The sequence below is a fragment of the Stenella coeruleoalba genome, assembly GCF_951394435.1.
Source record: "Stenella coeruleoalba genome assembly, chromosome: 3".
Lineage (NCBI taxonomy): Eukaryota > Metazoa > Chordata > Mammalia > Artiodactyla > Delphinidae > Stenella > Stenella coeruleoalba.
The window spans coordinates 168,193,302-168,215,699 of NC_137148.1; the positions used below are offsets into that span (position 1 = coordinate 168,193,302).

At 50.6% G+C, this 22,398-nt stretch overlaps 1 protein-coding gene across 2 annotated transcripts in view; it reads left to right on the forward strand.

Annotated features, from left to right (window-relative positions):
• Nucleotides 1–128: 128 nt before the first annotated feature.
• The window catches only part of ELAVL1 (ELAV like RNA binding protein 1), a 38,563-nt gene continuing 16,293 nt past the window's right edge, over nucleotides 129–22,398 (forward strand). For both annotated transcript variants that reach the window (XM_079916579.1, XM_079916580.1), the window contains exons 1-3: nucleotides 129–282; nucleotides 14,524–14,713; nucleotides 21,795–21,898. In XM_079916579.1, coding sequence (XP_079772705.1) covers nucleotides 14,542–14,713; nucleotides 21,795–21,898 — 276 coding nt within the window. In that variant the 5' untranslated portion in view covers nucleotides 129–282; nucleotides 14,524–14,541. The remainder of the gene's footprint in view (nucleotides 283–14,523; nucleotides 14,714–21,794; nucleotides 21,899–22,398) is intronic.

Consider the following 22,398-nt stretch of genomic DNA (forward strand, 5'->3'; position numbering starts at 1 on the left):
ACGGAAGTCCCGCCCCCGCCGTGCGCCCCGGTTCGCCGCGACAGCAACGCGGACCAATGAGGAGCGCGCCGTGGCGGACGCCGGCCAATGGGCGCGCGCGCCGGGGGGGCGTGTCCGGGCCGTGGGCCGGAGCGGGTCGTGCGCGCTGAGGAGGAGCCGCCGCTGCCGTCGCCGTCGCCGCCGCCGCCGCCACCGCTACCGAGGCCGAGCGGAGCCGTTAGCGCCGCGTCGCCGCCGCCCGCCCGCCCCGGAGCAGACCCGGGCCCGCCCGCCCACTTCCAGGTGAGGCGGGGGCCTTTGGCGGTGCCCGACGGGGTAGGCCGCGGCAGGCCTGATCTCGCCTGGCCGGGCCGCGGGCGCTCGCGGGCCTGCACCGGTGGAGGCCCAGGCCGCGCCGGGCCAGGAGGGGACGCGCGCGGGCCTCGGCGAGCGGGCTGGGGCCGGCCGGTGTGGGCGCCGGCGACAGGCCCCAGGCCGGATTCCTCGGCCGCCGGGAGGGCCGGGATAGGGGGGCACGGCGTGGGCACGCGCCTGGCGGCCGGGTTCCGAGGCCGGGCCCGAGTAGCCTTGCAGGCCGGGTATCCGGGGGCGGGAGAGCGAAGCCAGAGGCGAGGGAGTGGGGTGGGCGTCTTCCGCGCGCAGAGGTCACGGCCCACGGGCTCGCTCCCCCGGGAAATCCTACACATTCTTTTGTGGTCGTTGTCAGAGGACCGCGGCCGATCTGAGGTCCTCCTAGAAGTGTGCAAACCCTTCAGTATGTATGAGAGTCCTAGAAAAAAAAATTTTTTTTTGAACGCCATCTCTAACAAACAATTTTTGGGGCGTGGGACGTTTGGATTTGTAAAGTGTGTGTGTGTGTGTGTTGAAAACACAAACTGCAGGCAATTGAACAATGGGGTATGGATGCTCTTCCTTTTCCGGCGTCCTTTGCTGCTAGGCTTATTAAAATGGGTTCTAATACCTGCCGTGTGTAGGGCAGGTGGGTAAGGACTTCTGCAGGTGCTGCCCCTGGAGGAATAGAGCACACACCCCCCCTTACTGAAAGTATTCATGGGGGATCCGGATAGCCAATGCTCCAGAAGTGGGACGATGGGGAGGAGGATTCACTAGAGAAGGGTTTCTCAGCCTTGGCACTACTGACATTTTGGGTCTGATCATTCTTGGTTTGGGGTGGGGGGAGCTGTCCTGTGTGTTGTAGGATGTTGGGTATCATCCCTGGCCTCTACTCACTAGACGCCAGCAGTGTCCTCATTCCCCAGTTGTGAAGATCAAAAATATCTGCAGACATTGCCCAGAGTATCACACACATACACACTCACACGTGTGAGAACCACCACTGGACTAAATGATCTTCCACTAACAGGTCCCCTAGCCCCATCTCTGATGCCTTGGAATCCAGTGCTCCCGAGACGTTGAACAAACTCAACTGTGGGAGCCTTAGTTTTCTTATCTGTAAAATGGGATGGATTAGAATATTGCCCTGCAGATTTAAGGGTGTGGGAAGCGCCTTGCATCGTGCGTGACCTGTGCCTGGTAGACACTGAATTTATAATGTTATAAGTAGCTGACAGTAATATTTAGTGGGGATTTACTGTGTGCTTTCTACTCACAGATGTTTATCTCCAGCCCTTGAGGTAGGTGCTGTGTGTTGTAATTTCCATTTTAGGAACAAAGAAACTGAGGTTTCGATGGGTCACTTAATGAGACCAGTCTCACACAGGAAAGTGGCTGATGGCAGGATTTGAACTCAGGCCCTCTGACTCAGAGTCCTTACTCTTAACTACTGGGGTTTACTGTTCTTATAATCCCAGGGTCTGGGGGACCCCGAGAGACATTCCATTCAATTGTCATTGAGCATTTTCAGTGTGCAAAGCTCTGTGGTGGGATCTGTTATAAAATTCTGCGACTTCATGGCCTATGAAGAAGCCAATATATAAGAACATCTCAAAATGTGGAAATAAATCACGTTTATGTTGAAGCACTTGGTTTTGAGGAGGCGGAGTTTCAGGTTGGATGTGTTCAATCTGAGGTCATGGGGCAGCAAGTGGAAAATGAGAGGAGAATTATGAAAATACCATCTTCCTAATGCCTTGCTTTTGCCTCTCTCACTCCCGCCTCCCATCTCTATAATCTTTCCACACTCCAGCAAGAGCTGTCTCTTTTAAATGCAGATCTGGTTATGTTACTCGCAATTAAGAGTCTTTGGGTGGAAAAAAAATTAATTTTTTAACCTCTTTAGGTGGCTTAAAAGCTAAAGTTTGGGGTCCCAGGTCTTGCACTTTCTAACGCTCCCCTCCTTTCTGAGTTCACCTGCACATAGGCCCTAAACTCTGACACCCTCTGCCTGTTGCCCCCATTGCCTGGAATGCCGTTTTCCTCCACCTAGAGATCTCTTTCTCATGCTGTGTGGCCCAGGTCAGAACTCACTCACCATTTGAAGCCTCCCCTGACTGCCACTCTTTCTCTACCCACGCTGGAGTCAACTGTTACCTCGCCTGTGTTCCCATCTCATTCAATGGAATCAAATTAAATGCTGAATGGTGAAAGAGGTGCAGTTACCTCCTTTCACCCCTAGGTGGCAGTAGTGAAGCAGCGAGGCCGACCTGAGATTTTGGGTCAGGGGAAGACCAGAGGAAACCAGCCTAGGGAAGGGAAGTTAGTCTTGCTTCCCGCCTTTAACCAACTCTCTCCGCTCCGCTACTGTGTCCCAGGTCCTGTGCTAGGCTCTGGGGAGGCACTGGTGATTGCGATGTGTGCATAGATCGTTTTAGCCCACTCTGTTGAGTGTGGTGATTGTTATGCGCTGGCTGATGGAAGCACAAAAACTGTTAACCTAGCCTTGGTGGGCAAAGGAGACCACAGAATGCTTCCCGAGGAGGTGAAGCGTGAGGGGAGGGGTTAGCCAGGCCAAGACTGAGGGGGAAGGGCTTGGCAGGAGATTGGGACAGCATCCGCAAAGGCACGGAGGTGGGAACATCTAGGTTTGTTCAGGGAACCACATGGGGTCTGGTATCTCAGAGGTAAGAAAGGTGAAGTGAGGGGCGGCAAGAGGACTCGCACAGCTGGTGTGCAGAGGACTTGGCTGTTGGCCTGTAGGCCAGGCCAAGGGTGTCTGTTGGGCAGTTTCAGTCCACAGTGAAGGGGTCAGTTCTGCACGCTGGAGGGGGATATTGCTGAAGGCTGGCAAACCATTGAGGAGGTGATTACTTTCCCATAAAGCAGAAAAGTTGCTAATATGACCCAGGGCTGTAGTCGGGAGAGAGAGGGGGTGGGTTTGAGACACGGTTAGGGGGTAAAGGACACAGGGCTCAGTGGGTGTTTAGCTGTGGGACGTGAGCTAGAGAAAACATGGGTGGATGATTCTGGGTCCCTGCCTGAGTGCCTGGCAGATGGATACGGTCACTAAGAGAAACAGAAGGCTGGAGAAGGAGCAGTTTAGAATGTAGACGTGGACAAAACAGCACATCACTCGAGTAGGGTGCGCGTACGTGGATATACAGACAGGAAGTGGGAAGGTGGCAGAAGGTACTATCTGTGTCCATATGTGTTGACGGGACTCGCTCATATGATCACTGTCCATCCTCACGTGACCCAGGGCCTCGCGTGTACTGGCCAAGTCAGTGAGCACAGTTTTATAGACTGAGCCCACGTAACCTTACCGCTTGCTCATTGTTGTGGGGAACGGGGAGAAGTGGAAGAAATTGCCTCCTTGAGGAATTTACACCCTGAATTGGTGAGAAAAGACATAGATGTGTGAGATTAAAGTAATGAAAAGAGGAAGCCGTGAGTGGTGACAGCATCGAGACTATTGAAAGAAATGATTGTCCGTTGCTTGGGTTTTGTTCTTGATGAAAGAGCCGGTGTCCAAACTGGTCGCTGTGACCAGAGAGGCGTAGGCAACAGTTTCCAGGTGCGGCCAGCAGCCCGAGTGAGTAAGAAACGAGGCGAGTGCAAACAGGCCCGGAAGCCTGAGGGGACCAGTTTGGGCAGGCAGAGGGTCAAGAAGGTGGACTTGGAGATAAATCTAGAAAAGTATGCCATGGTCAGGTGGTAGAGGGTTTCTGGGCACAGTCAAGAGGTGAGCTCAGAAGATCGCTTTTCTGAGTGAGAGGTTAGGATGGACAGACCAGTCAAAGGCTTTTGCGGTACTGAGCTGGTCTGGTACTTACTGGCCTGAGTTTGAGGGTTGGGACTGGGATTGCTTCTTTATCTTATACACACACTGCCTTGCTCGTGCTGGCACGTGGTCGCACTCCATGTGTGCTGGGCGAAGGAAGAGTTAGAAAGGAGCTCAGAAGTGACTGGATCCAGCTACCCATCAGACAGGCATTCATGCCAGAGGAAAGATTTACAGGAGAGGGAACAGTCCAGAGCAACCCAGTGGCAAGACTGATGTCACCACGAACAGAAATGGGGAGACAGAAGGAACAGGAGTGATCTGGAGGGAGAAGACCAAATGACTCTCGGTTCGAAATAATCGTGTGGCGGGGAGACCAGTTAGGAGTCAGTCTACGCAAGAGGTGACAGTGACCTGAACAAGGATGATGGCAGTGAGATGGAGGGAGAGTGAGACATCTCAGATGTAAAACTGGCAGAACTTGGTGCTTACTTAGGTTTGGGGGATGGACAGAGGTGGCCTGGGGGACAAGTGCGTGCGTGTGCCACCAAATGAAGTAATTCGGGGGAGGAGGAGGTTTGAAGAGGGGGGCGAGGACAGGCGGAGAGGAGATGAAGGTGTTTGCAGCTGGAGGTGGGGAGGGCAGGGAGACACGCGCTCACCTTGATTTTGTTGATAAAGTAAGAGTAGGGGGACAAGACTTGAATAAGGTTCATATCTTTGGTGAACAGATAAGGAGGCCCGCTGATTCGTCCAAGGTTGCGTGTGTGACTGGTGAGTGATTGAGCAGGACTACCCGCGAGATCTTACACGTTCCATGGGGCGCTGCGCTCGTGGGCCCAGGCTGGTAGAACCGCATGTGGCTTCCGTGGAACCCAGGCCCATTAGAAATGGCCTCAAAGGTGCGGATCGGTTCCAGGGTCCCAAGGGGAAAGGGTCAAAGTGTTCCTTAGTAAACCTGAGGTGAGTGGTGAAGTGGGCGCTCACCAAGTGTCGGGAAGTGTGTTGAGAGCTGCAGAGCAGTGGGTAACACCCCAGTTTGCAGGCAAGGAAACGGAAGCTCAGGGAAAGGAAGTGACGTCCCCACAGTGGTTCGGATGATTAGCCGTAGGGTTAGTGTTGGAACTCAGGTCTGTCAAAGCCCGTGAGTTTTTCCCGCTGTGCCATGTTGCTTTGCAGTTCCCTGTGAGAGCCCTGGAGGGCCCTTGACCAGCCAGAAAGAAGCCAGGACTCCTAGCAGCGCTCTGGGTCTGATCAGGTCCCCTTGGGACCCATGGGGCACTTTGACTGGGCCAGACACTGGGCTGCACCGATGGGCACCTGCTCTGCCCCTCCCCTGGGCTTCTCAGGCTGGCAGGCGTGGAGTTGCTGTGACTTAGATGAGCTGCCCACTGGGCATCTTTCCCCTCTGTGGGCGGTGGGAAGGGACGAGTAAGGAAACGCGGATCAAGTCGACCTAAAAGAGCCCTCACCTTGCGTAGCACTTATAATTGGGTCAGGTGGTGCCTTCAGTTTCTTTCTGGCACCACAGCGTTTCTTGGGTGACCTTGCATTCCTAAGACTTTTACCTTGAAGAACTCAGGACTATACATCTGGAAAGGACTGCAGAAACAATTGAGTCCAAGCCCTGTCGTAGGATGTGTGAAGTGTCAGGGTTGAGCCTGAGGTTATATTTGACTGTTCTAGTTTTGTTCTGGCCCAAGTAGTTTAGAAAGCCTGCTCTGTGACTATAAAATGAGACAGATTCTCAGGGGTGCCTGATGGAATCCGGTCTTGCTCCTTTACATAGGTACCATCTACGCATGTTTTTACGTCGTTTATATTTATATATATACATACACATGTACACGTACATAGATATTGTATCTGTTCCTTATATACATAGTAGGTATACTACTGATGTGAACAACATCTTTGAAGTCACACAGACAACCAGGATCGCTTAAAATAGTGCAGTAGGGCTGAAAACCCTCAGAGATCATCCTAAAAGGACTTCTGCATGGTATATCTGTTACCAGAAACATTTCCGAATCAGCAGGAATTGCTTTGCTAAACTAAGTTTCCCTTTTGCTCCCTGCAATTGACTTTGATTCTGTGGGTTGGGATGGGATGGGATGATTCTAAAAAAGTAAGATACTAAGTGTATTAATAGACTGTCAGTACAATTTCCAACCACCCTTCTTTAATGTAAAAGAATGCACCAAATACACATGATTCCCAGGTGAGTCTGAGACCCTGTGTCTGTTCCCCCCTCCTGTGTGTGCCTGCATGATGCACCTACATTTTGCCAGGTACCTTGGGTTTACCTGGGGACCCTTGGCCTTGAAGCCTTGGGCCTCAAGGCTTTCACCAGTGCTGTGGGTGAAAAGCAACTAATTACGAGTTGGAGTGATTCATGCAATAATAAAGGTTCACGCCAGTGGTATACGAGCACTGAGAACTAGAGCAACCAAGCGTCCTGGGAGACTCTTTAAAGACAAGTGAGGAGGTGGTGGAGACGGCGGGCAGTCCCTGCCAAGGGAGCAGCCGTAACAAAGGCACAGGAAGATGAAGGTCTGTGGCGTGCTGGGGGAGCTCAAGTGAGGGGAGAAGGGGGACAAGCAGGGGCCATCGCAAAGGGCCTGGTGTTTCATCCTTGAAAGACTGCTCTATAGCCATAGCTCAAGGCCTGGCCCTGCCACTGATTAACAGTGTGATGACTGCCCCTGAGCAAAGTCATGTAACCTCTGAGCCTCAGCAGGTGGTGACCCCACTGACAGGGAGAGCCGGGGGAGGGGCTAGCTTGATGGGGCTGAGTGCGACAACCTGGAGGAGTCCACAGGACAGCCACGCGGAGAGAGACACGCTGAGTGAGAGGTGGCCAGAGGTGGCCATGACTGGGAGTCATTGATTGTCAGGCAGATGCCAAGGCCAGGTTGTAGTTGGTACTTGTGGGAACAGAGCTGGTTTGGCCCTGTATCAGATATGCAGGTTTGGAAAGGTCAGGGGAAGGGGCCTGGATGGCAGGGTGGCACTGAAGCACCGAGAAACTGTGCTCTTGGTGTTTGGGTTCTTCATTGTTGCCAGTTGACCAAGAATGGGGCCCTCAGGGGGCTGCTCAGCCTTGGCTGGGCCCGTCAGTCATGAGGAGTCAGCATGCCGAGGAGCAGGGCGGTCGTGCAGAAGCTTCACTTTTTAAATCTTTTAAAATTTATTTTTTAATCCAGTTTTTGGTGTAGAGTTGAGTTTTGATAAATGAGTGACCACCACCATGATCGTGATATTGGAAAATTTTATTGCCCGGGAAACAAAACTATTTCCTCATGCTCCCCCTGTGTCAACCCTTCCCCTGCTCCCTGCGCCCAGCAACCACTGATCTATCCCTGTGATTTTGCCTTTTCCAGAATGGAATCATGCAGTAGCCTTGAGTCTGGTTTGTTTCATTGAGCAAAATGTATTTGAGGTTCATACAAATTGCGTGAATAGTAGTACCTTTGTATTGCTGAGTAGTATTCCATTGTATGGTGTACTATAGTTTATCCACTGAAGGTTTGAGGGACATTTGGGTTGTTGCAGTTTTTGGTGATTATGAAGAAAGCTGCTCTGCGTGTAAATCAAAGAAGTTAAGACACCACCTCACACCATACACAAAAATAAATAAAGACTTAAATATTAGACATGGCACCATAAAACTCCTAGAAGAGAACATAGGCAAAACATTCTCTGACATAAATTGTACCAATGTTTTCTTAGGTCAGTCTCCCAAGGCAATAGAAATAAAAGCAAAAATAAACAAGTGGGACCTAGTCAAACTTATAAGCTTTTGCACGGCAAAGGAAACCATAAACAAAATGAAAAAGACAACCTACAGACTGGGAGAGGATGTTTACAAACAATGCTACCAACAAGGGCTTACTTTCCAAAATATACAAACAGCTCATACAACTCAATAACAAAGAAACAACTCAATCGAAACATGGGCAGAAGACCTAAGTAGACATTTCTCCAAAGAAGACATACAGGTGGGCAATAGGCATATGAAAAGGTGCTCAACATCACTAATTATTAGAGAAATGCAAATCAAAACTACAATGAGGTACCACCTCACACTACTCAGAATGGCCATCATCAAAAACTCTACACATAGGACTTCCCTGGTGGTGCAGTGGTTAAGAATCCACCTGCCAATGCTGGGGACACAGGTTTGAGCCCTGGTCCGGGAAGATCCCACATGCCGCGGAGCAACTAAGCCCGTGCGCCACAACTACTGAGCCTGCGTGCTAGAGCCTGTGAGCCACAACTACTGAAACCCACGTGCCTAGAGCCTGTGCTCCACAACAAGAGAAGCCACCGCAATGAGAAGCCCATGCACCACAGCGAAGAGTAGCCTCTGCTCACTGCAACTAGAGAAAGCCTGCGTGCAGCAACAAAGACCCAATGCAGCCATAAATTAATTAATTAACTTAAATATATATATATATTTTAAAAACTCTACACATAATAAATGCTGGAGAGGGTGTGGTGAAAAAAGGAACCCTCCTACACTATTGGTGGGAATGTAAATGGGTACAGCCACTTTGGAGAACAGTATGGAGGTTCCTCAGAAAACCTAAAAACAGAGTTACCATATGATCCAGCAATCCCACTCTTGGGCATATATCCAGACAAAACTCTAATTCAAAAAGGGACATGCACCCCTATGTTCATAGCAGCACTATTTACAAGACATGGAAACAACCTAAACGTCCATTGACAGATGAATGGATAAAGAAGATGTGATACATATATACAATGGAATACTACTAAGCCATAAAAAAGAATGAAATAATGTCTTTGCAGCTACATGGATGGACCTAGAGATTATCATACTAAATGAAGTAAGTCAGAAAGAGCAAGACAAATATCATATGATATCACTTATATGTGGAATCTAAAGTACGGCATGGGGACTTCCCTGGTGGCACAGTGGTTAAGAATCCGCCTGCCAATGCAGAGGACATGGGTTCGAGCCCTGGTACGGGAAGATCCCACATGTGGCTAAGCCTGTGCGCCACAACTACTGAGCCTGCACTGTAGAGCCCTCGAGCCACAACTATGACGCCCACGTGCCAAACTACTGAAACCTAGAGCCCGTGCTCCGCAACAAGAGAAGCCACCGCAATGAGAAGACCGCGCGCTGCGATGAAGAGTAGCCCCCGCTCGCCACAACTAGAGAAAGACCGTGCGCAGCAGTGAAGACCCAGTGCAGCCAAAAACAAATAAGTAAATAAAAATTTTAAAATGATAAAATATGGCACAAATGAACCTATCTACAAAACAGAAACAGACGTACAGACATAGAGAACAGACTGTGGTTGCCAAGCAGGAGGGGAGGGATGGAGTGGGAGTTTGGAACTAGCAGATGCAAACTATTATTAGAGAATGGATAAACAAGGTCCTACTGTATAGCACAGGGAACTATATTCAATATCCCGTAATAAACCATAATGGAAAAGACTATGAAAAAGAATAAATAAATAATAAAAACCGAGTGTTAAAAAAATGCATAGTGCTTCCCTGGTGGCGCAGTGGTTGAGAGTCCGCCTGCCGATGCAGGGGACAGCGGTTCGTGCCCCGGTCTGGGAGGATCCCGCATGCCGCGGAGCGGCTGGGCCCGTGAGCCATGGCCGCTGAGCCTGCGCGTACGGAACCTGTGCTCTGCAACGGGAGAGGCCACAACAGTGAGAGGCCGGCGTACCGCAAAAAACAAAAAACGAAACGTTACAGCCACTGTGGGAAACAGACTGGCACTTTCTTATGCCTAAACATACTCTTACCATATGACCCAGCAACCTTTGCCTAGTCCTCACGTACAAGAAATAGTTTTGTTCATATAAAAACCTATGCGATACCGTTTATAGCAGCTTTATGCATTTTTTTTCCTTTTTTTTTTTCTTTTTTTTGCGGTACGCGGGCCTCTCACTGTTGTGGCCACTCCCGTTGCGGAGCACAGGCTCCGGACGCGCAGGCTCAGCGGCCATGGCTCACGGGCCCAGCCGCTCCGCGGCATGTGGGATCCTCCTGGACCGGGGCACGAACCGGTGTCCCCTGCATCGGCAGGCGGACTCTCAACCACCGCGCCACCAGGGAAGCCCTGCTATAACGTTTTTTACATTTCCACCAGCAGTACATGAAAGTTCTAGTTTCTCCACATCCTCACCAGAACTTGATATTGTCTGTTTTGTCGTCATTGTTTGCTTGCTTGCTTGTTTTGTTTGGTTTTAGGCCTCCTAGACGGGTAGTGGTATTTCAGTGTGGTTCGTTTGTTTGTTTGTTGGCAGCACTACACGGCTTGCAGAATCTTAGTTCGCTGACCAGGGATTGAACCCGTCCCTCGGCAATGAAAGTGTGGAGTCCTAACCACTAGAGCACCAGGGAATTCCCTTGATGTGGTTTTACTTTGCGTTTTCCTAATAACTGATAATGTTGAGAAACTTTTCATGTGTTTATTTGCCATCCGTATATCTTCTTTGGCTCAGTATCTGTTTACATCTTTTGCCATTTTAAAATCGGGTTTTTTTTTCTTATTGTTAAGTTTCAAAGGTTTTTTAAAAAAATATGTTCCGGATACAAGTCCTTTTTCAGATATGTGATTTGAATATTTTCTTCCAGTCTGTGGATTATAGTTTTCCTAGCAGTGTCATTTGCAAGAGCAGAAGTTTTAAATTTTGATGATATCCAGTTTGGCAATTTATTTTAAATGAATTTGGCTTCTGGCATGGTATCTAAGAACTCTTTGCCTCACTTGGTGTCGCAAAGATTTTCTCCAAGAAATTTTTGTGTTGTTTACATTTTAGAACAAAGGTCGGCACACTTTTTCTGTAAAGAGCCAGATGGTAAATATTTTCAGCTTTGTGAACCATATGGTCTCTGTCACAACTACTCAGCTCTGTCACTGGAGTGCAAAAGCTGCCATAGACAATTCATAAACAAATGGGAGTAGCTGTGTGCTAATAAAACTTTATTTATGAAAACAGGAGGTGGACTGAACAAATTTGGCCTGCAGGCCATGGTTTGCCAACCACTGTTTTAGGAAGCTAACTTTTTACCAGGCATAGAGGACACCCCACTCTGGATAACGAGAATGGGGTAATTACTGCCCAGTTTATCTTCCATGAAAGCAGGGTGAGGGAGAAGGCAGAAGAGTGGATGCCTAACTCAGAACAAGAGTGAAGAGAGAGGGGGATAAAGGAAAAAAAGAGGAAGGAGGAAGAAAACCATTTGAGTCACATTTTGAGCAAACTTCAGTGTGCATTAGAATTCTTCAGAGTTAACCCTTGTACTTTGGTTCAGGCTTCAACAGATGTTTTTGTTTGTTCGTTTGTTTTTGAGCTAATGATCTATCTTAGTCTCATGGCCACAGAAGGTTTAATAGATTTGTGGAGTTTTTCCTTATTAAACCCGTTAATGCCATGCTTTCTACTGAAAATTGTTATTTATTGAACTATCCCCCACTAATAACATACTTAGATTGTGTCCAGCACTTTACCAGCCATGGGGTCGGTGTGTTCCTCGCACATGTTTTCCTGCATATGTATGATTATTTCTGTAGAGCAGTTTCCTACAGCCCTGAGTCAGAGGGTAGCATGCACATTAAACATTTTGATAGGACCGGCCATGTTATCCTTCCAAAAGGTTGTACCATGTCACACTCATATCGATGGTGTATAAGGGTGTATTTTCCTCCTTATCCTTACTTACACTGGGTTTTATCCATCCTGGATTGTATTCCATCTGACTGACACAAAGTAGCATCTCTTTTTATTTTGCATTTTCCTCATTGTTTGTGAACTTGAGCTTCTTTTCATGGCTTATTAGCTCTATAAATTGCCAGCATCTATTAGTTGCAGCTCATGTATTTTGTCCACTTCTCTGCTAGTGATATGTGGGTTTTTTCTTTTTAATTTGCAGATGCCCCAAATCAACTTTTCTCAACCTCAGCAGTACTGACACTTTGGATTAGATCATTCTTGGTTGGGGCTGTCCTGTCCTGTCCTGTGCTTTATGGAGTATTTAACAGCATCTCTGGCCTCTACCCACTAGATGCTAGTGGCCCAGCACCACCCCCCAGTCCTGATAGCCAGCAGTGTCTCCAGACACTGCCCCCTGTCCCAGGGGCTGGGGGGTGGGGAGGCGGGCAGAATCACCCAGTGTGAGACCCGCAGCTCTGAATAAGATGATAGGCAGCAGGCATTTTCTCCCAGTCTGCTGCTTGTCTGTGTGTGATGCGTTTGCCCTCCAAAAGTTTTTAACCTTATGAAGTCTAAGTTTCCAATCTTTCCTTTTATGGCTCTTGATGCTGAAATATTTTATAAAGAGCAGGAAGCATAGAACATTTTCAAATAAATAAAAGAAATTCTGGGAGACTGGACTAATTTTGCATGTTGTGTATGGTCTGAAGCAAGTGAGAGGGTGGGAAGGTAGAGAAGACCTGAATGTCTCCACCAGGAAACAGGGAACCAGACCCGATTCCTCTCTGCTTCTTGATTCGGGGCAGATGGGAAATCCTGTGCAGGAGATGTGTTCAGGTTTCTATATAACCACTGGCAAGGCTATTTTTAGAGGAGGCTAAATGCTCCTGACACTGGGCACTGGGTTGTTGTTTTTTGGGCTTTTTTGGCTGTTCTAGGTCTTCGTCGCTGTGCATGGGCTTTCTCTAGTTGCGGCGAGCGGGGGGCTACTCTGTTGCAGTGCGCAGGCTTCTCATTGCGGTAGCTTCTCTTGTTGTGGAGCATGGGCTCTAGGCCTGCGGGCTTCAGTAGTTGTGGCTCACGGACTCTAGAGCGCAGGCTCCGTAGTTGTGGCGCACTGGGCTTCATTGCTCTGCGGCATGTGGAATCTTCCCGGACCAGGGCTTGAACCTGTGTCGCCTGCATTGACAGGCGGATTCTCAACCACTGCGCCACCCGGGAAGCCCTGGGCACTGGGTTTTGAAGCATAAAATCAGAACTAGGCAGTAGGAATCTGGAGAAAGGAGTGGGCTGCTCCCCTGTAACCTACCCCGACTGATGGGCAGCAGGGCCTTTTTCTCAGTGATGACATTTCAGCCCCATGGGGTGCCTATTTCTTTAGAGGCAGAGACACGGGACATCTTGGACGAGGCAGCCGCAAAGCAGTGCCTGTGAGCAAAACCTAGAGTGAGTGGTGCTTCCAGAAGAGTGGTCTTGAGCTGACTCTAGTCCGAAGCCATCACTGTGCTCTGGTATTTGTCACTGAAAGTAAAGATTTGTGCAGGTGGCTAAAGGTATTCCAGAGCCTGCCAGCTTTGGAGACCAAGCTCCTATAACAGGAAGAGACATCTTAACCTCTTTCTTGGCTCAGTTGCTCTGTCTTGGGAATAAAGGGGCACAGAGGACCATTGCCTGCCTGCTAGAGTACAGACAGCATGTCTGGGTGGGGTGCTCAGGTGCACCTCGCAGGCTCCTCCATGTACAGCTGCATCAGTAGTGCATGTGGAGATGAGAGAAAGCAATCAGAGATCTCTGGAACGTTCTCAAGACAACCCACTTTTCCCAGAGGCTTGAATTGTGGTGCTGGAATTGTTTGTCGGTTTGTTTCTTTAAAGCCCTCTTGGTAAGTGGAAATGGTTGGACTTGGGCTTGTTTTGTTTTTGTTTCGGTAGACATTATTTTTAGAGCAGTTTTAGGTTTACAGAAAGATTGCGAAGGAAGTCCAGAGTGAGTTTCCATAAACCCCTCCTCCAACACAAAGTTTCCCCTATTATTAAATCTTGCCTTCGTGTGGTATTTTGTTGTAATTGATGAGCCGTTGTTATTACATGCTAGCTAAACCCCAGGGTTTGCCTTAGAGTCTACTCTTCATGTTATGTTCTGTGGGGTTGGACAAATGTATAATGACATGTATCCACCATTACACCCTCATACAGAATAGTGTCACTGCCCGGTAAAACCCCCTGTGCTCTGCCTATTCACCCTCCCTCCCCGCAACTCCTGGCAACTACTAATCTTTTTGCTGTCTCTCTAGTTTTGCCTTTTCCACAATGTCGTATAACTGAGACCCTCTAGTGTGTAGCCTTTCAAGCTCTTCTTTCACTCAGCAGTGTGCATGTAAGGTTCCCCCATGCCTTTGTGGCTTCCTAGCTCCTTTCTTTTTGGCACTGAATAACACTCCATTGTGTGCATGTACCAGACAACTGGCCTGTGTTTCTCCATTCACCTACTGAAGGGCATCTTGGCTGCTTCCAGTTTGGGGGCAGTTATGAATAAAGCTGCTATAAACATCCACATGCAGGTTTTTGTGTGGACATAAGTTGAACTTCTAGTGTTGAAAAGAAAAATGTCTAAATGCAACACAGTCACGAGCGTTGCCTTAATATCCTGCATTATGAACATTTGGAATTTACTTCCCTTTTTTTTTGCCCCCTGCAGATTTAAAAAAAAAATACAATGTCTAATGGTTATGAAGACCACATGGCTGAAGACTGCAGGGATGATATTGGGAGAACAAATTTGATTGTCAACTACCTCCCTCAGAACATGACCCAGGATGAGTTACGAAGTTTGTTCAGCAGTATTGGTGAAGTTGAATCTGCAAAACTTATTCGGGATAAAGTAGCAGGTAAAGAAACAAGAGCCGTTTTTGTAAAGGGGGTACGTGTGGCCGTCCTGCTAAGCACTGTCTTCTTTGCCCTGCAGTGCTCCTCAGCCAGGAAGAGCCATAGCCTTGAAATGATAGCTGTGAAGTTTCATTTTTATCTCAACTCTGTTTTGCCCCCACCCAAGTGTAAGATTGGACGTAGGTTCCCCAAAGAGAAAAATCCATCATAAGATGGAGAGTATATACAAAACACGACGGTGGGAGGGGAGGGAAAATGAGAAGACAGGAGAACAGGGACAGTCTGAGAGCTGGAAGGGGCATGGTGCCACGTGTGGAAGGGACTCTGGCCAGCGCCCTGCTCGGGGCAGGCCCAGGCAGGTCCACCCTCTCTTCCCAGGCTCACATACAAGGTCAGGCCCGCAGCAGAACACTGAGTCCCCTGTGGGCTGTCCTTCGTTAGGTTTGGGCCACCCTGACTGTCTGCTGTTGTGCTATCAACTTAACGTCTGAAACTGAGATTGCACTCTCAGGGGGGCTGGAGCAGGGCAGCGGGTCATGGGCAGGCTGTGGGGTTGGCAGGCTGGCTCAGAGCCCCACCCTCCCACCCTGTCTCAGTGTCCCCATCCATGAAGTGGGGATGGTGGCGCCTACATCCTGATGCTGCCAGCTGCCTAAGAGATTGCACAAGGCCCGGTGCCTGGTAAGGCCCTCCCTACAGAGAGGCCTCTGTTCTGAGAGCGTGGTTTCAGGGGCTCTGGAGAAAAACATGGGGAGACCAGGTGCTCCGAAGCACTTCTTCCTTTCTTTCCTCCCCAGGGAGGAACGTTTTAGGGAGCCTCCTCCTCTCTCTCTTCCCCTCTTCCCCCCTCCTCCTCTTCTTCCTCCTCTCTGCATAACTGGGCTGAGGAATGGCCGGTCCTCTCAGGAGGGCTCTGGCTGCCACTCTGGCTTGTGGGACCAGGATTCCCTACACTGAAAAATAATTTCAAAGTCAAAAGCCGTATTTATTATAGAAACCTAATATTTTATTGTATTTCAATTTACATTAAAATAGAGTAATATTATTGAACCCCATGTACTCATCATCCTGCTTCATCGACTTTCAGCCTTTGCCAGTAACGTGAAGGTGCCTGTACCCGAGATGACTCCTGTAGAGGCTGGCTGACTACTGTACAGGGAGTTGGTTCATCAGAACGGGACTTTGAACGCAAAAGTCCTTTAAGGACCCTTCCAGTTCTGAGAGTCTGCAATGTAATAAATGTCTCCAAAATAGGATCTTTAGATAATACACAAAATTGAAGTGTTGGAATGTTCTAGAAGCCACACTCTCTCTCCAGTTCCAGGAGACCATCCTGAATAAGAGAGTCCTTGTTCAGAGGGGTTTGAAATTCTCCTGCGCTGCTGAGTCTTTCCTTTTATGTTCTGGTGGAAGGGAATTTTCAGTCCTGTTGATATTCCTGACTTCTTTGTCTCTTGGCTTGTTGTGGTTTTCAAAGGAATGTGAGCTATGTTAATAGGAACACCTAGATTTGGCAAGATCAGTCCGGAGAGAACTGGTTTTGAGAACCAGCGAAAGCAGCAAAAGCGTAATTTGGAAATTATTTCAGTACAGAAATAGTCCTTTTCTGCTCTCTGGGCAAAGTTGAGTGTAATGCACCGGGAGTTGTGGAGTCGGTGGGCCTGGGTTGGCATTTCAGCTCTGCATCTTGCTAGCAGTTCTTTAAACTGAATGAACTTGACTTTATGGAAAACTTACTGCATTCACTTTTCTCCTCCTGCCACCGGTGTGTGAAAACTAATTAGAGGCTGTTCCGGGGGCCGTGGCCTCACATCTCATTCCCTTTTGTCCTTTATTACACCGCTCTGGTGAAACCCCGGACTTGGTTATGTCTGACTGCTTTCTCCTGGCCTGTCTCAGGTGCCCACCCCAGAGAGAGTCTCGCACCCCAGCAGACAGGCACCCCGTCTGATGAAACCCCCAACCGAGTTCACAACATGGGCATCCCTGTGCCACAGCAGCCACTTCAGCGCATTTTCTCCCCTGAGGCCCCTTTCCTCTCACATGATGGCCGCTTCCTACTTCACGATGAAAATAACAGCTGGCTCACTTCTGCGCTAGATCCCTTCCCTTCTCGGCATCCCAGGAACCTCAAGTTATGCAAGTACCCACTTTGCTGGTGGGTCTTTCCAGGATCACCTGCCAGCATTCAAACACGCTCCAGCCTCTGCGCTGTTTAAGAGATGCCTGGACTCCCTCTAGCTCACGGTTTCTCTGCTTGAGCACTGTTGACGTTTGGAACTAGATAACTCTTGTGGGAGGGCCGTCCTGTACATTGCAGGCTGTTCAGCGGCATCCCTGGCCTCCACCCAGTAGATATGCCAGGGGCACCTTCTGAGTTGTGAAAACCAAAAAATGTTCCCAGATGTTGCCATGTCCCTGGGGAGCAAATCGCCCCCGACTGAGGAGCTGCTCCAGCTGATGTCCTCCCTCTCCTCCCAATCAGAGAGCCGTCTCCTCTGTCTCTTCCTTTTGGAAGCTTCCTCTTCCCTCGGGTCCGTGAACCTGGCTTTCTCCTACCTCTGAGGCCTCCCTCCCTCTGTCTCTCTTGCGGCTCCTTCCCAGGCGCTGACCTAGGCAGTCCTCAGCTTATTCCCATGCCTCCTCTTCTTTCTAAGCCAACCCTCGGGTCAGCGGATGCACACCCACAGCTTAGCTGGACATTCAATTTGGCCACCTCTCTTTCAACCAGAAAGTTCTCCTGAGAGAACTTTCTAGGCCCTTCAGCCTCTCAGTGTTTCCCAAACTGACCTTGACTCTCCCACAAGCCGACTGCTTATTTCCCAGGGTCCCCATCTTAGCAGATGGCTCCACCGTCCACTCAGTGGCTCCAGTCAGAAGTCTAAGCATGACCTTTGACGTGTGTCCCTGACACTGGTCCTTCTGGATGCTTCCATCCTTTTTCCTCCATCACCCCTGCCACCATCTTAGACCAGGCCACGTCGTCTTCTGCCTGCCCTGTTGCTTTAGGCTCTTAACTGGCCAGCCATGCTCCCTCCAGCCCATTCTCCCAACTGCGGCAAAGGAATCTCTCTTTAACATACCAGATGTACCCTGTCACTCAGCTGCTTTTAAAGCCTTCACTTCCTGGGCCCCGTTTGCTTTAGGATGTCTTTCCTGGCCTGATCTACTCGGCATGAGATGCTCTTTGGGTCCCCATAGCAATCAGGCAGACCTGCAACGTGGGTTTCCACACTGCACTGGGGTTGGAACTTTCTGGTCCAGTAGGTCCTTATGGTTCTCGGAGGCAAGGACCCTATTGTATTCCCAGATGTAGCCAGAGTCAGTGTTTGTTGAGTGAATGAATGAGTAGATCTAGGGATTGGGGGAGAATGCAGATCAACATAGACATTCATTCATTCAGCAAATATTTATTGAGTGCCGACCATGGGCCAAGCACCAGTGATAGGAGGAAGCAGGGACACGGTGGTGGCTGGGATGCTGAGAATGTTTGACGTGCTGGCCTCGAGATTCAGAGTGTTTCTGGCCAGCCAGGCCCCCCTGTGGGAGACGTGCATTTGTTGATGCCTGTTGCATCCACAGTCACTACCTGGCCTTACTGTGCAGCCCTGCCCTGCTCTCTGTCCTGGTGTCTGGCCCCTCCTCAGATGACATATGGCCCACGTGGGACCATGAGCCAGGCTCTACCTTGCTGCATTACGTCATGCTGGCCACTTGGTCCCCAGACTCCAGCCTACATGCTCAGCTTCTGTCTCATTGCTTTGCACCTCTGGTCAGGATAAAGCCCATACCCTGGCCTGCAACTCCCAAGTCTCCTTGAGACCCTGTCCCCCTCTTCCCCAGCCACTGCACCCCCCCCATTCACCCTCCTGTTGGGCTAGACTGAGCTGCTTGTCATTTCCCAGACACACCCTGCTGTCACACTCTTGTGATTTCTCCAGTACTCTTCCCGCTGCAGGGATGCCCTTCCACACCTACCCAGCTGACCACTTTTTTTCTTAATGTAAATCACCTCTGTTCCTTTTAGAAAAAAATTTAACATGAGACAAACAGGAAGAAAAGTTTAAGTTACCCATAATCCCACAACTGTTAGCTTTTTGGTTCATGTCCGTCCAGACTGTTTTCTTTACATATTTACGGTTGTGAGCAGTCATGTGCTTTTAGAAAAATGGGCTCGCACCTCCCAAGCTGTGTGGGGAACTTTTCTTCCTGTACCTGTGAACATTTTTCCCTGTCACTGAACATAGCTGTCTCATGGTCACAGGGGTTGCGTGGTATTCTGTTGCATGCAGGTTCTGAGTTCACAACAGGTTGTAACTGTTTTTCCATAGTTACAAGCCCGGCTGAGATAAATATCCTGGCACAAATCTTTGCTGACTGGTTATTTCTGTAGGAAGTCTTCCTAGAAATGAACCGCAGAGGGGAGAGAGTGTAGTTTCTAAAAGCTCTTGACCCTTATTGCCAGCTGGCCCTCCAGGGGTCTGCGGTTCACCCTCTGCTCGGCCCTGCCATCCCCTAGGCCAGGCAGGGTTTCTCACCTCTTAAGTGAAAAATGACATCTGATCGTGGTGGCAGTTTGCATTTCTAGTAAAGTTCATCTCTTCTGGCTGTTTGTACTCCTCTTTTGTAAAAGGACTCTTGTCCTTTGCCCATCTTCTTTCCTTTGGGGACATTTGCTACTTCTTATTTATTGCCTAATTAATTCACTCATCCCCCCCCAAGACCCAGTCTCCCTCCATCAGTGATGTCTTCCCTTGAGCCCCGTGGACCTTTAGAGAAAGGACTCACGTTGCAGAGGAGGGCCTCGTCCACGGGGCACTCACCTTCCTCAGCTGTGCACCCCAGGTCAGTGTGAGGAACACTAAGGGATTAAAACATTACGTCTGGCTGCTCTGGTCCACGAAAGCAAGGCGAAATGCCATGGAATCGTCTCTTAGTCTTAACCCTTGTCTAAAGAGAGAGAAAGATGTTTGGTAATGCAAGAGCACTGGCCCAGGGGTCACCCAGCAGAGCGCCCCTCGTGGAGACAGCCTTGCTTTCTCCAGGGCAGCGGCTCCCGGGTGCCAGCCCTTGACCAGCCGCAGCACCTGGGGACTGGGAGAAATGCCTCTCAGGCTCCAGTCAGACCCACTGAATCGGCCAGTCTGGGGTGTTTGAACCTTTCTGGAGGGAGGGCAATGCCGGTGCCGGGCATAGTCAGAACCAGAGCTGAGAAGCAGTGCCCTTCCTACGGTGCAGGGAAGTGAGAGCTGGGGGGCGCTGGCCTCATACATCTCTAGATCAGGCCCAGGGTTTATTCATCCTCCGTCCCCGTCCTTCTTTCCCTCATCTCCCGCCCCTTCGCCCTCCACCATATCTCCCATCCTGGGCTCTGGTTGCCCCCACTCCTGACCCTGGCAGGCCTCGCCCTCCTCAAGCCCCAGCAGCCTGTACAGGATCCACGCACTGACCGGGCTTGTGCCTGAGCACCACCCCCCTGCTCCCCCACCAGACCTCAGACCCCCCTCATTCAGGGCTGGTCTTCCATCGCCCCTAAAGTGGGAGAGGGCAGCAGCTGACCTGCTTTCAAGGCACTGACTGCAGCAGGCCCGCTGCCTCTACGGGGCAGGATCATCTATAAGGGGCTTGGAAGTGTGGATCCCGACGCCTGTCCGACGTCCTGGGTCCTGGGCTGAGGAGGGCCCTGGGGGGGCTGCATCGTTACCCCGCGTAGCTTGTGGCCCCTATTAGAGAAACAGTAACTTGGGAAGTGAGGGCCTTCCCCCAGGCACCTGCTCTGATCACAGCCCGTTAAGTGGGGGCTCTTCTGCATAACCACGGGGAGCCCTGCTCCTGTCGTGCACTTCCAACGACAGTTCTCAACCTGGGCTCTGAGTTGGAATCATTGGGGAGCTTTACAAACAACCGAAACTGTCCCCACTCCTGCCTCGCTCACCCCCATTCTGATGTCATTGGTCGGGACTTGGCCTGGGCAGTGATAGTTTTTAGCAGCCGCCCTGGTGATTCTAACAAGCGGCTAGAATTGAGAGCAGTTGGTTTACAGGGAAGGAAAGGGGGGAGGTGGGCACTCAGCACTGTGTGTTAACGCTTTAGTCACCGGCCTCATCCAGTGGACGAAACCAGGGCCTCCCCTTCATTCCTCACCCGCCTTCCCTCTTGGCGCACACAGCTGCCCACCACAGAGAGTAGAACACTCCAACCCTCCCGGGGACCCACAGCCCCTCTCCTGTGCCGTGTCCCTCCTGTGTATCCAGTTGGTGGTCACTCCTGCCACTTCTGAACAGTTCCCCAAGAGGGAGTGGGGACACCCTGCTTGTAACCCTGGACTTCTTTGGGAAGAACTCAGGTTTGCACCTGCCTTACAACTCCCCCAGGCTTCGGCTAATGAGGCTGTTGCCGAGGGAGCTGCTTCCAGGGGGGCTCTGGATACCTGGCCAGGGCTGTGGAGGTGGGGCCCCCGGCTTCTCCCGGTGCTTCCTTCCTCCTCCTCGAGCTGGGCGGCAGGTTTGGGAAAGTGAGGGCAACCGACACTGGGTGGCGCCAGAGCCCAGCAGGCCTTCCCACTCTGGGCGTGGAAGTCGCGGAAAACAGCCTGGACACTGACAGCTGATCGTAGTCAGGTTCTCCCCACCAGCCTGTCCTGTGTGCTGCTGTGACTGTCCTCCTCCTCACCCCCCCAACACAGTCCCCCGCGGAGCCACACAGAGCGGCCGGCACCAGTGGGACGGCTCCTTATCACTGCTTTGGTGATGGGTTCCCTAGGATGCTCTTAGTAACACAGTGTTTCTCTTTAAATAAACTTTTTTTTAAAAAGTAACATTTTGTAAATTTGTTCCTTGCAGAAAATGTACAGGTTGGCCAAGGGAGTGTAACAAATAAACCATCAATATAGATTGTAACCATTGATCTCTAACTCCCACCTTCCCAGAGGCCTTGGCTCTTAGCGTTCTCTCTCGGTCTTCTCTCTGCTCTTGTCCTTTTGAGCCCAGCCGGACATAGTCCTGTTCATCCTCCCCATCTCTCTGTCTTGCTCACCCACTGGCTCTCAGTGGCTCACCCATGTCCCTGTGTTCTCCCACACAGGACACAGCTTGGGCTACGGCTTTGTGAACTACGTGACTGCAAAGGATGCAGAGAGAGCGATAAACACGCTGAACGGCCTGCGGCTCCAGTCAAAAACCATTAAGGTAAGGAGCTGCAATCACCATCTCGTTCATTCCTGGCTGCACAGAGGTCTGTGCTGAGCCCTGGCCTGGGTGAGAGACCCCCCCCAACCCTTACTTCACATCACCGTCACCGCACCATTAGCACAGTTGCGCCTTAGAGGCCTGCCGCTTTTCCAGGGCATCTGGGGGGCCTCCTGTCTGCTCAGAAGAGAGGCGTTGCGTGTCAGATGTGTCGGGTGGTGACCATCCCAGGCCTTGTGCCTCTGGCTCATGTCCTCCTCAGCCCCACCAGCAACGGGAGGGTCTCCGTGAAGGACTTAGGCTGGGACATCCCTCTCCCTGGCCCCCGGTGTCCCTCGTATGTTGGCTCACAGCAGCCTCCTCCGAAGGCCTCCCCACCGGTCTCTTCTACTGGCCAAGGTGCTCCCGTCCTCTTGCAGCTCCCGACCTCATGCTGAGCGGGTGTTGGGCCTGCCCTGCCCTCCTGCTCGCGCCCGGTTGTTGCTGTGGTGGTGGCAGCG